General features: G+C 39.5%; 1 protein-coding gene across 1 annotated transcript in view; it reads left to right on the forward strand.

Annotated features, from left to right (window-relative positions):
• The window catches only part of LOC124284704 (N-chimaerin-like), a 36,990-nt gene extending 26,077 nt beyond the window's left edge, over positions 1-10,913 (forward strand). Inside the window, 10 exon segments of the mRNA XM_046720811.1 lie at positions 245-539; positions 831-929; positions 1,289-1,354; positions 1,356-1,380; positions 2,311-2,484; positions 5,297-5,374; positions 7,259-7,396; positions 8,540-8,651; positions 9,051-9,123; positions 9,125-10,913. Of these exon segments, the coding sequence (XP_046576767.1) occupies positions 245-539; positions 831-929; positions 1,289-1,354; positions 1,356-1,380; positions 2,311-2,484; positions 5,297-5,374; positions 7,259-7,396; positions 8,540-8,651; positions 9,051-9,123; positions 9,125-9,229 (1,165 nt within the window). The 3' untranslated portion in view covers positions 9,230-10,913.
• Positions 10,914-13,533: the final 2,620 nt, after the last annotated feature.

Consider the following 13,533-nt stretch of genomic DNA (forward strand, 5'->3'; position numbering starts at 1 on the left):
CTGCATAACTGGGATAGTTAAATGTTGGTATACAATAATTGTAGGCCTGAGATCACTCTGTATAAGTGAGCTGTATAAAAGAGGGCTGTCCAGTTGATGCTGTGTGATGTGTCCCACCCACCAGCGTTGTTGTACAACCTATAACTGAGTGTTGCACCTGGATCAGTATTCTTGTTGCTGATATATTGCTGATATGGTGTTCACTGCCGTCAATCAACTCAATAACCATGTTATCTCTTCTCAGGTTTAATGGTGAAACAAAGAACTTCAAACTGTATTATGATGGCAAGCATTTTGTGGGTGAGAAGCGGTTTGACACTGTGCACTCCCTCGTGGAGGACGGATTGATCCACTTCTACATTGAGCTGCGTGCGGCTGACTACATATCAGCACTCTCTAATGAGTCAAACTACGAAGAGTCACCATACCTCGCATACAGCTACAAGAAGAAGCGGCTGAAGACTCGCTCCCGGCCAGCATCGTCACGGCGACTAGACTACACCGATGATGAGGTCACTTCGTCCGATGTGGATGTACCGGTGGGTATATCATGAGATCACTTGTTGTCAAATATGTATGTCTTTCAGCCAGCATTTGTAGAAAATATAATTGTTTTGATATTTATGTTACACTGTTTTCTTTAGCAATTCCAGAACAGATTTAGATATAGACCAGATTGTTTGATATTGGTACCTTGTTACTGTCCGAATCAGCTTGCACATGTCTCTGCTGCAATATGATCTTTACATGAGTAGAGATCAGGGTGGTATATTTGTGAACACCGGCCCGAGTAGATGGGTGATAAGTACATGTGCACTTGTTTATTGCAGGACACTGTTGTGGAAGAGGCAGAAGGGGATGAGGGAGACGAGGATGACGATGACCTCCCCCCAGACTGGAAGCATTACGAGAAGCAGCATTGCTTTAAGGTGAGATCACCATGGATACTGAAGGATGACGTCTGTCATATATACTTAAGTAACTTATCATGAAATATAAACATTAATACCAAGTATTAGAACAAAGATGTGTGTTCACAACACATATTCTCTGTATGAACACTAAAACACATCGTGTACTTAGTACATGTTGTGAAATGGGGGCACAGTCAGATCTGTGTCTCTCTCCACCCATCCTACCTCATACAGACTTGAAATCTGGATTGTGCATGGTAGAACATGCTGAAATTAACTCTGCAGAGTTGCATCCCTTAGTGTGCCAGGATCTCCTGGGTGTGCCATGTTTCTCTGCACTTAACAGCTTTATTATGTTTGTTTTTATTTTGCAGCTTCAAAACTTCATGGGCCTTCACTGGTGTGACTTCTGCGCCAACTTCATGTGGGGCCTCATCGCAGGGGTTAAATGGGGTTAAATGTCAAGGTGAAAGGACTCTTGTATTTCATGTACACCAGTCAAGGAACTCTATGTATGTGAAGGAACTCTTGATGTGAAGGAACTCTTATGTATATGTGAAGGAACTCTTCTTATGTATGTGAAGGAACTCTTATGTATGTGAAGGAACTCTTATGTATATGTGGAAGGACTCTTATAGTGAAGGAACTCTTATGTATATGTGAAGGAACTCTTATGTAGTGAAGGAACTCTTAGTGGTCATGTGAAGCTCTTTAAGCTCTTACTTGTCGAACTCTTTACCGAAGAACCTTATGGTTCGATTCTCCCACAAGGAACTGGGTACAATGTATGTGAAGCCCATTTCTGAAGTCCCCATGTATATGTGAAGGAACTCTTTATGATATTGCTGGAACATTGCTAAAAAAAGCGCTCGCCAATACCGTAAAACCATACTTTCTGGTGTCCCCCATGTGATATTGTTGAACATTGCTAAAAAGCGGTGTAAAACCATACTCACTCACTCACATAGACCATAGATTACTGATAATATATGCAAAGTAAGAACTGTAACTCTTTTTCTACAATCCAGTGGTAGGTACTAAGGAGTTATTTCCCTTGACTGCTGTAAATCATTTTGTCCTGTTAGTATAGGGTGTATGGACCAATCAGTTGACAGGCTAAAGGAAGGATGGGATTTAGGTTATTGTTGGGATGGGGTGTTTGGTTCTAGCATGTTTTTGGTAAAGTTAATCTGTTCCACAAAATGATGTATGACAGTTGTATTCTGGGTGTGCAATAATAACTAATTCATGGTAACTGAATAATAATTTGTTATGGGTCTGGAAAATATCATTACTGTCCTAAATCCCATGGCCCCATTGTGGTAGCCATTGTCCGTGAGTAGGTAACGTTGTAGCTTGTGTGATGTCAGCATGACGGTGGTGTTTCTGTGTCCAGACTGTGGGTTTGAAGCTCACAAGAAGTGCTCAGAGAAGGTGCCTAATGACTGCATGCCCGACATGAAGTATGTTAAACGGATCTATGGCGCCGACCTGACAACCGTGGTGCTGGCTCAGAAGACCGGCATCCCACATGTGGTGGAGAAGTGTGTGAAGGAGATAGAGACCAGAGGTGAGATGCCACGCTGTCATATACATGTATCAGTTTAACGTAGCACTCAGTAATATTCCATAGGTCTGTAGATAACAGAGTCTGGCACAGACCATCCAGTGATTGGCATCATGAGCAGCTGACATGCGTCAGCCAAGGGCAGCAAGTCTGACCATGTGATCTACATAGTCACCTCTAGCAACACACCTACATTCTTACCAGGAATCTGCATTAGCAGATAAGCACTGGGTTGGTGGGGACCTGTATTCCTACCTGGAAGTTTGAGTGGAATACTTGTTGTTCTGTATGTCTATCTTATGTTCACATTTAAACATATATTAAGTTAATCTTAAGGTTCGTTTTCACAGTGTGACATTCCTTTGACAAGTAAAAACCTACAAACCGCTCGTTTTTTTTCTCAGATAAAGTTGATGTTTTTCAGTCGTGTCTCCGACATGATGTCAACAAAAACAATAGGGGACGTCACTTTGAGGTGGACAAAGATCAAAGCGAATTGATTAGTCGAGAGCTTGTGACCTGCAGTGGGAATTAGGACGAATCCTACGTCTTACAACTCGGCTGTGACTAGTTGTAGGTGCTTTCAAATCGTTACGACTTGGTCTTTCTCACGTTGCAGCTGTGTTGCACGCTACAAGTTGTTACTACTATGAGAATGCACCTTTACTGACACCACATGAGAGACTTCACTGATCTGCAAGACCTCTAAACCAATGTATTTGTATATATGAACCCAACAGTTTATTGCTGAACTGTTTTCAGTATAACCACCACAGTTGTGAGTGTGCAGCTGGTCTGGGTGCATGAGACTACCCCCTGTAGGATTCTGTATATAACAAGTCCCAGCAGCCTATGCTGGCTATGACTAATGCTTTGAGTGGTTCGACTTGATGACCTTGTCTGTGGCATGTCATTGTACTCTGCCAGGATGGTTCACCGCCACAATATCAAACTCTGGATTGTTGGTTACAGACAGGATTATTACAGCTGCCACTACAGACTGGGGCCCTTTCTCACAAAGCTTAAGGTGATCAGTAAGTCACTAAGGTAACCTTAGTGCAATGTTAAACTATGGGAGTTAAGGTTAGCCTTAGTAAAGGTTGCTTTGTGAAAGGAGCCCCAGAATAGTAGTGCGTTGACTTTTTAAACAGAGAACAATCAATATTTAACTGATTGTGTTTGTAGCAAATTATTTCAATATTTGACATGAAGTATACAGATAGGATAATGTGGCTTAGCGGCTGCGTTCCGTTGCACATTTGACAATCATAGCATTTCAGGTACCGTTAGAACTGTGGTTTAAAAGTGTTTTTTCAATTCTTGAGGCCAATGCAAACACATGCATATGAAGAAAACTTCGATGCGAAGATCACGTGATTGACTGCACATGCAAAACCTAATTTGGCACTAACGTCATTTGCACGACGAATGGATGGGTTTGAGTGGGTTTTGCTAACGTTTTTCTAGAGTCGAAAGATAGGGATCCCATTTCGGATACATAGATGTATCATCAGAGAAAATTATTCATTATTTTTCAAATTACATTTTGTGAAGTTTCTTTTTTGACTCAATATATATTAAGTTAATCTTAAGGTTCGTTTTCACAGTGTGACATTCCTTTGACAAGTAAAAACCTACAGACCGCTCGGTTTCTTCTCAGGTAAAGTTGATGTTTTTCAGTCGCGTCTCCGACATGATGTCAATAAAAAGCATAGGGGACGTCACTTTGAGGTGGACAAAGATCTAAGCTATTTGATTGGTCGAGAGCTTGTGACCTGTAGTGGGAATTAGGACGAATCCTATGTCTTACAACTCGGCTGTGACTAGTTGTAGGTGCTTTTAAATCGTTACGACTAGGCCTTTCTCACGTTGCAGCTGCTTTGCACTTCTCACGTTGCAGCTGTGTTGCACGCTACAAGTTGTTACTACTATGAGAATGCACCTTTACTGACACCACATGAGAGACTTCACTGATCTGCAAGACCTCTAAACCAATGTATTTGTATATATGAACCCAACAGTTTATTGCTGAACTGTTATCAATATAGCCACCAGAGTTGTGAGTGTGCAGCTGGTCTGGGTGCATGAGATTACCCCCTGTAGGATTCTGTATACAACCAGTCCCAGCAGCCTATGCTGGGTATGACTAATGCTTTGAGTGGTTCGACTTGATGACCTTGTCGGTGGCATGTCATTGTACCCTGCCAGGATGGTTCACTGCTAACAATATCAAACACTGGATTGTCGGTTACAGACAGGATTATTACACGCTACCACTACAGACCTGGGGCTCCTTTCACAAAGCGCTAAGGTGATCGTAAGTCACTAAGGTAACCTTAGTGCAATGTTAAACTATGGGAGTTAAGGTTAGCCTTAGTAAAGGTTGCTTTGTGAAAGGAGCCCCAGAATAGTAGTGTTGACTTAAACAGAGAACAATCAATATTTAACTGATTGTGTTTGTAGCAAATTATTTCAATATTTGACATGAAGTATACAGATAGGATAATGTGGCTTATCGCTGCATTCACTTATTCAGATGAAGTGATTTGTAGACCAGTGTGAATGTTTACATTCAGATTGTAAATGTTTACATTCAGATTATACTAAAGTAGGGTATCATGAAATATAAACATTAATACCAAGTATTACAACAAAGATGTGGGTTCACGACACATCATCTGTAAGTTTGAACACTAAGACACATCGTATGGTGGGGGACAGTCAGATTGGCTGCAGTCCAAAGACCTGTCTCACTCCACACAACCCCATCCTAGCTCATGTATATTCATAAGAATATCTCATGTTTCATCTGTAGGTTTGGAGTCGGAAGGGTTGTACCGAATAGCTGGTTTCCATGATGATGTGGAGGCGATCAGGATGTCATTTGATAAAGGTTGGATATCTCCTTTGAGTGTCATTTTTGAAGTTGGGCAGTACGAAAAGACAAACTTTATGGATAACTTCTTGTATTTCTTGAGTGTGACATTTTGATTCAGATTTTTTACCGTTGTCAAGCCGACATTGCTGCTTGACAATGGTACAAGAATATGTATCAAAACAGTGCACTCAAGACATACAAGAAGTTGTTTTCCATAAAGTTTGTCTATAAGGTAGGATATCATATTTTATCATATCATTGAGTAGGTTTATCACTATCATAAAGAAGACACAACATTATTGGGGTCATTTATGGATAAAGATGTAAATAGAATTTGTCATGGACAGCTTTGTACAATGTACAGTGTTAACAAACACATATAGCAGCAACCATGACTGTAACTCAGTATTGATTATTGGGGACAACTTTCAGAAATAATTGTTATCATTATTAAGAGAGTTGTATTACATCCCACGAATCAGTGTCAAAAAGGTGCCTAGCATGGGCCTTTGACAAATGCAGACAAATGGTAAGGTATATTGTGAGTATATTTACTATTTAGTAATGACAAATGGGAATTAGATTCCTTGGCTCTGCTTGTAGAACTTGGGTCTTTTCTTGATTTGAATACATTTAGATGAAATATGTATTATAACTTATATTGCCTTGTTTCATTGTGTGGCTGTGTGGCTATCTGCATTTCATGATCCTGGAATAAAGGTGACAGACTGTAAACAATGTTTAGTTGGTTGGTTGGTTGGTGTTGTAGTTGTAGGGCGACGTGGGCTAATGAGAGGCCTAAAGGAATAACCTCTGCTTCATGTTACGGATTAAAAAAATTAAGTAATCACTTCCATTTCTGAAACATGAAATACCATTTCATTAAAAAGGCAGTAGGTTAAGATGACAGAGCGTTAAAATGATTTAAAATCACAGAACTAAATCTGTCTAAGCCACTTGAGAGCCTGTCTAGATTACATCATATTTTCCAGATGATGAGACAAAATCTAAACCTAACCGTTGCACAGACCCGTACATGATATTGGGGCCCAAGACTGTTTCTAAAGAAAATATACCATCAACCTCATGTACAGCACTTCTGAGATTATGTCTTATGATTATATTATGCCCAGGGCATGCAATTAGAACATGTTCAATATTTTCAGGCGTCTCAAAATTGCAATGACCATATTTAGCAGAGACCGTCTTATCTATAATACTCTTGTAAGCATTTACCCCACAGTGTCCAAGTCTGAGAAGTGACAGAAAGACCTCATCACGCCTTTTATGACGACAAATTTTATGACCAGATTTTATGTTAAGTTTCACATACCAGAGTAGCTTCCCTTTGATGAAGGGCCATTACACTTGTGACAGACAGACTTTTAACAAATGTTGTGTTTCACATTCCAGAGTAGCTTCCCTTTAATGAAGGGCCATTACACTTGAGAGTAAACCAATGGAATGCTGCATAAGGCAATCACTGACATTATCTGTAGGCATTGGTCCGTTTGTTTGTATAGTTGCACTACTGTCTAAAGGACAAGTTTCAGTTCTCTGTCCGACAGACTAATTTCTAACATTATGTACTCTTTGGATTTAAACCCACTGTATTTGGTTGGTAATATCATGTATTTGGAATATACAAATCAGCATTAAAGGCTGAAGCTGACAGATGATATTTGCGCTGTTGTTTGTCTCTATACATGTAAACAATACTGTGGCGTTCGTGACACAGATGATGTTTCCAGAAGGTGACAGGGAAACAGTCTCAGTGACATGATGTCCACAGTGGACAGTTGTAACGATCATGTCTCCAGAAGGTGACGGGAAACAGTCTCAGTGACATGATGTCCACAGTGGACAGTTGTAACGATCATGTCTATTATCACTTTGCAGATGGTGAGAACGCAGATATCAGTGTTTCTCGTTACGATGACATCAACACGGTCACGAGTGCCCTCAAGCTATTCTTCCGACTCCTCCCAATACCTCTCATCACATTTGATGTTTACAAAACAGTCATAGAAGCAGCCAGTAAGTGCCACTGTTCACATGGTGTCTCCGCTCTTGATCAGCCCCACTCAAGATGGTATTTTATTATTATCATGTGAAGCATTTCAAGTTCACTCTGTGATGTTACGGCAGTTATGTTCAAATTGTGTAAGTTAAGTGTGTCAGTGAGGTGAAGTGTAAAGTTATGGTGTAAGTGATGTTAAAGTTGTGATGTTGTGTCACTGATGTTTTGGTGATTTAAAATTTGTAATGTTGAGTGTATGATGTTAAGGAGATGTGGTGCTTCTGATGTTTAGTTAATGATGTTATGTTAAGTAGGTGATGTTAAATGTGTGATGTATATTTATCTGACTTGAGTTATATCAGCATCTTAAAGTGATGTGATGCCTGTGATGTTAGGTTGGTGATGTTGAGGCTATTCTAAATGTGTTGTGTGACAGTGATGTGATGCCTGTGATGTTAGGTTGGTGATGTTGAGGCTATTCTAAATGTGTTGTGTGACAGTGATGTGAAGAATGTGATGTTAGGTTGGTGATGTTGAGGCTATTCTAAATGTGTTGTGTGACAGTGATGTGATGCCTGTGATGTTAGGTTGGTGATGTTGAGGCTATTCTAAATGTGTTGTGTGACAGTGATGTGATGCCTGTGATGTTAGGTTGGTGATGTTGAGGCTATTCTAAATGTGTTGTGTGACAGTGATGTGAAGAATGTGATGTTAGGTTGGTGATGTTGAGGCTATTCTAAATGTGTTGTGTGACAGTGATGTGAAGAATGTGATGTTAGGTTGGTGATGTTGAGGCTATTCTAAATGTGTTGTGTGACAGTGATGTGAAGAATGTGATGTTAGGTTGGTGATGTTGAGGCTATTCTAAATGTGTTGTGTGACAGTGATGTGATGCCTGTGATGTTAGGTTGGTGATGTTGAGGTTATTCTAAATGTGTTGTGTGACAGTGATGTGAAGAATGTGATGTTAGGTCTGTGATGTTGAGGCTATTCTAAATGTGCTGTGAGACAGTGATGTGAAGAATGTGATGTTAAGTCTGTGATGTTTATTGTGTGATGTTGAGGTGATGTTAAATGTGTAATGTTAACTGTGAAGTTTGATGATGTGTGTCCTGTAAAGTTAAGTGTGAGGTTCTAATTGTTCGGAGTTTATTTTTCAGAGAAGGAGGAGAGTGATGTTAACGAGCAGGTAAAGATGCTGAAGGAAGCCATGGCCAGCCTGCCTGCGGCCCACTTCCAGACGCTCAAGTACCTCATAATGCATCTGGTCAGGTGAGGTGGCCAACTCATTCCTCACAATGTAGAGTCCAAAATAATGGATGGATCTTAGATAGGCATTTTAATTCCCTGGGAACAGCTATCAGTAAATCTGTGTCAAGGCAATATTGACCTACTTGAATTGTTCCCTATGTTCACTGTCATCAGTCAGTTGGTGGACATGACAATCAGTAAACAATGCTGTAGGCAAAGTAAACAGCACTTCCAGCGGAAGGGAGATAACTCTGTATTCTACTCAATATGTGTGGCTGAAAAAACATTTTGCGTTACATTTTACTGCATTCTTCTTTAAGCAGTTATGTGATTCCTTATTTTTGTACACATGCATATGATGTTGAAACACAACAAGCTGCCAATACATGTGACATTGTGTTTATTTGTGCTGTACTCCAGAGTGACGGACCACAAGAGCAAGAACATGATGGGTGCGGAGAACCTGTCCATCGTGTTTGCACCCACACTGATGGCGTCCCTTGGAGACAGACCCCATGGTCAGCCTGATGGCTGCCAAGTTCGAGCAGAAGGTCATTGAATTGATCATAGTCCACCACAAGGAAGTGTTTGGAAAGTGATTTGTGGGATGCTTCATTGGGCTTTGAGATGCTTCACAGAGCTGTGAGATGCTTCACCGAATTTGTTGGTGCTTGGAGTCTAACTCTGAAATATAGAAATTACGTATCAATATTTTAATCGAATGCCGACTAATATTTGTCATTTTTGGAAAATCAGGAAGTCTCGCAATAGTAACTGAATGTTCTGTGCCCAGGCTATGTAGAAAGACTGCCCATTACAGGGAAGAGTTGTTCACCATCTCTCTCCTGACACTACAGGGTACGAGTCTATGCTGAACATTCTGAAGCTGATGCCATGGCTTGGTCACTGGGTAGATAACACCTAACAATAGGAAAACCTTCTTCCCAACAAACTGTACTTCAAGCTTGATCGTAATTGAACTAGGTGTGAGTCATGTTGGTCACAGTTGAGCTTGTACCTTGAAAGAGATCTTACCTTGACTCTTAAAACACAGTGGGCATCATGCATTATGATTTGGAGGCCTAGAAGACGATGTTGTTAATGAGCAGCCTACATGCTGTAGTTTTGCCTTACAGATCACATTGTGAGGCAGTTGGTGCTCAGTAAATGATGTGTTAGCTTCATACACACCTTGTTTGACTTAAGCTGTACAGTAGTAACTTTGTCTCATGCTCTTTCTTTAATACTCAAGCATGTTAAAGGCTTCACTCATGCATTACAGCCTTTCATGAAGTTCTTACAGAGCAGATATGTAATACAAATGGTGATTGATCTCTACATAAATTTAAACTTTTAATCAAGAAATCTATTTTCATAGAATCTTTTATCATTTGAAAAACCACAATATTTCATTTTGTCATAGTGTCTGTAAAACCAGTATAATTGTAACTATTATCACTGCTTTATTCTGAGCATCTGTCCGAGCAGCTGGTATGTGATGATGGATAGTTGAAAGGATGAAGCTACTGGGCTGATGTATTGGCTGTTACGATAGACCCTCTAGTATTGTCCCTCTCCAGCATTGTGTTTATTCTTGGAACTTCTAGTGCATTTTACATGTTTTAAGAATTATTTTCATTTGTTCTTGTTTGTTATTTGATAACACTTTATCGTAGTACATTTAATGTAAAACTTAATCCTATTTTTTTTATCATATATGCTGAATTATTTTCCATTTTAAATAATTCACAATACATCACTTCCTTGGGGCCAACATACCACTGGCTCAATCCATCATGTTTATGTAATTTGAATCCAAAGTTTTCTTTGCTGGGGTGTTTTCCTTCATGTGAAAGCTTGGGTTTGTACTATGAGGAGCTGAGATAAAACTTTCTGTATCAATTTTGTGATCAGCTACATTTGAGTGACTAGACATTCATGCTTTAATGGGTGTTTACTATTTATTGACAAGTTCATGAAAATACTAATATATGAAAGATTATTTATGCTGTGCATCACCTAGGCCATGTCTCTAGAGATGAGGTCCTGGCTTGATTATTTACAGACCGCTACCATATAGCTGGAATATTGCTGAGTGCTGCGTTAAACAAACAATCAATCAATCAATCTAAAAATGAGGTTGAAACACATTAATTCCCTCCTTCATATGGCCTGCTGCCTGTAGAATTCCAGCTTTTAATTACTGGGTCAGCCTGATGGAATTGGAAATGTAGGTACTATATATTTTTCAAACCAGCTGGTTGCTTGTCTCAAAGAGCAGCTCAAGGATAGGCCATATCTCTGCAGAGACAAACTGGTGGCTTGTCTCAAAGAGCAGCTCAAGGATAGGCCGTATCTCTGCAGAGACAAACTGGTGGCTTGTCTCAAAGAGCAGCTCAAGGATAGGCCGTATCTCTGCAGAGACAAACTGGTGGCTGAAGAATTGGCCAAATTTCTGCTTCGACAAGTTGATGGCTTGTATCAGAGAACGCCCAGTGATTGGCCAAATCGCTCCAGTGAGGGACATGTGGCCTTGTCTGGCTCATGAACGATAATCAAACACTACTGAATTAGTCCTAATAAGAATTTCTAGGTTCAGGAAAAGTTCTTGGATTGTCAATAGACTGCAAGTGTGGGCTGCATGTGCAATTACATGTTCTAGCCGGGCTGCTGATAACACAAGAGACAACATTATGTACCAAGCTATAGATAGTGATTGCTCCTTCTGGAGACAGGCAACGTCCATTAGTCAGTGAAGACTAGTGGAACTGAATGCCTCATATTTTGCCAAATTGTTGTGGTCACAATATATCATTTAAGTATTTGGATGTGAAGTCACTGCTCAACTTGTGTTGTAAAACTGTTGTTAACATATATTTGCTGACTTGATGATTTCCGCTGACATTGATTTTATTTTCTGTTCCTTTTTATGAAACTTATGCATAATATTAGGAATGTTAGGCAGGCGATGCGCAAGTTATGTCATGCGTTTTTGGTTTATCAAGAGCTATGATTCAGGAAAATATAATATAGAATGACAGAAATTCAAAGAATGAAAAACTACATTGACACAGATGTATTTGCTTGAAGATAGGCTAAGTGTCCGTTACACTCACTGATGTATTTCCTGCAAGACTGCTAGGTTTTAAAACTGAGTTACTTTCACTGATGACGTATGGAAGTAGATTCCCATAGAGGGAGAATGAGTGAGTGAGTGAGTTTTTACAACACATCAGCTGTACTGAGATGGGAACAAGTATTGGAAAGTATATTTACCATTGACAATAAACACAAAAGTAGTGAGATATTGCTGAGTCCTGTCCCCATAAATCAATTCGGACAAAGGTAATTGTACCTCTCTTACTATTATGTAGTCATACCAACAGATATTGCAAAGATGATTTTCGGGAATGTTGCCCAGATTTACGGTTACCATACAATTATATTACTGCAAGGGGAAGTCATGGAAGGTAAGACAGCCTGCCCACTCAAGACGTTTTAAAAACTTAACTGATCTATATTTGCAAGAATAAATCATGACATGTTTTACATCAGTGAAGCAAGAGTCCATGGCATGTCCCATATTCTACTAAATTAAGTTAATTATATCTCCATTATGGGTAAAATAGGTACAGAGTCGTGTAAAAAGTATTCGGACACTTGACGTAATTTCCATAGACTTACATGTTAATTTAGTGTAGCATAAATAATTTTCATGAATTTAATTTCCGTAGGATCCAAGTCAGATTTTGCACATTTGTGAGGAATCATTTCGCCTACAATCAAATAATTTCTGTTTAATTTTCCGTTGCTTTTTTATCGGATGGCAACAATTTAATCAACATGTGCACAGTGCCGTGAACTCCTCTAACATGGCGGCCTATGTGATTGCTCATTGTGAAACCATACACAAGTTGATAAATGTGATGTTATTAGTTAAATAGTGGTCGGAAAATTGAACTGAATTTGTGTGCCCAGAGCAGAGATGATTTCAAATTTGCCTGTCAAATTTTACAAAGATCCATCCTGAACTCACTTCATGAAATTATTTATGCTACACTGAAATAACATGTAAGTCTATGGAAATCACGTCAAGTGTCCGAATACTTTTTGCACGGGTATGATCAGGCCGTGGTATCTCTGCGGGTGTCCGACAGCATCACGTGTGTAATGGTTGACCTCCAGTAGTATGATTTCACTGATGGTCTGTCACTCTATAGTTTGTTTCACATTATCAGCATTGATCTCCGTGGGTTCATCTCAACGTTTATGTTTTGATAACTCAGTCTGGCAAATATCCAGTCAACCTCCTTGATGCTAGCCACAGTCATATTTGTATAATTGACAGTCCAACAATTATGCTCTCTTCTCTCTGCCAAACTAAGACATGTTTTTGCAGTTATCTCCCCTATAAACAAGGGAGATGATGTAGTTGGAGCTGCATTTCCTCCGTCCATCTTGATTTATACTGGGATCATTCAGTTGGTATGAAAAGATGCATGCTATCTTTATTAGCTGATTTATTATTTTTCGAGATAACTTTTGAAAAGTCATTTATCATGACAGCCATAGCTAGATATTGTTTGAGATATTTGTATTTTTATTCAGATTATTCAGACCTACATTTTATGAATTTGTGCTTGTGAAAATATTTCAAAAGAAATAACTTGCTGATGGATGAAAATATAAATTGATGATATATACTGGAGCAAAGCTTGTTCTACAAAAGCGTATGAACCAGTATTGCCTAGTTCCCATTTGAAGCACCTGACATGACGTGGCTTTGTAATAATGTTTCAACATGCTACGACAGAGACATTTCTCATTGTCAGGCAAGGTATCGGTAGACGATGCATACCTCGCCACAACGAGCCGACAACAGTGTCTGTTTATTTGGCCGACT

Source organism: Haliotis rubra, unplaced genomic scaffold (genome assembly GCF_003918875.1).
Source record: "Haliotis rubra isolate DU_JTF1 unplaced genomic scaffold, ASM391887v1 Scf342, whole genome shotgun sequence".
In the NCBI taxonomy this organism is placed as follows: Eukaryota; Metazoa; Mollusca; class Gastropoda; order Lepetellida; family Haliotidae; genus Haliotis; species Haliotis rubra.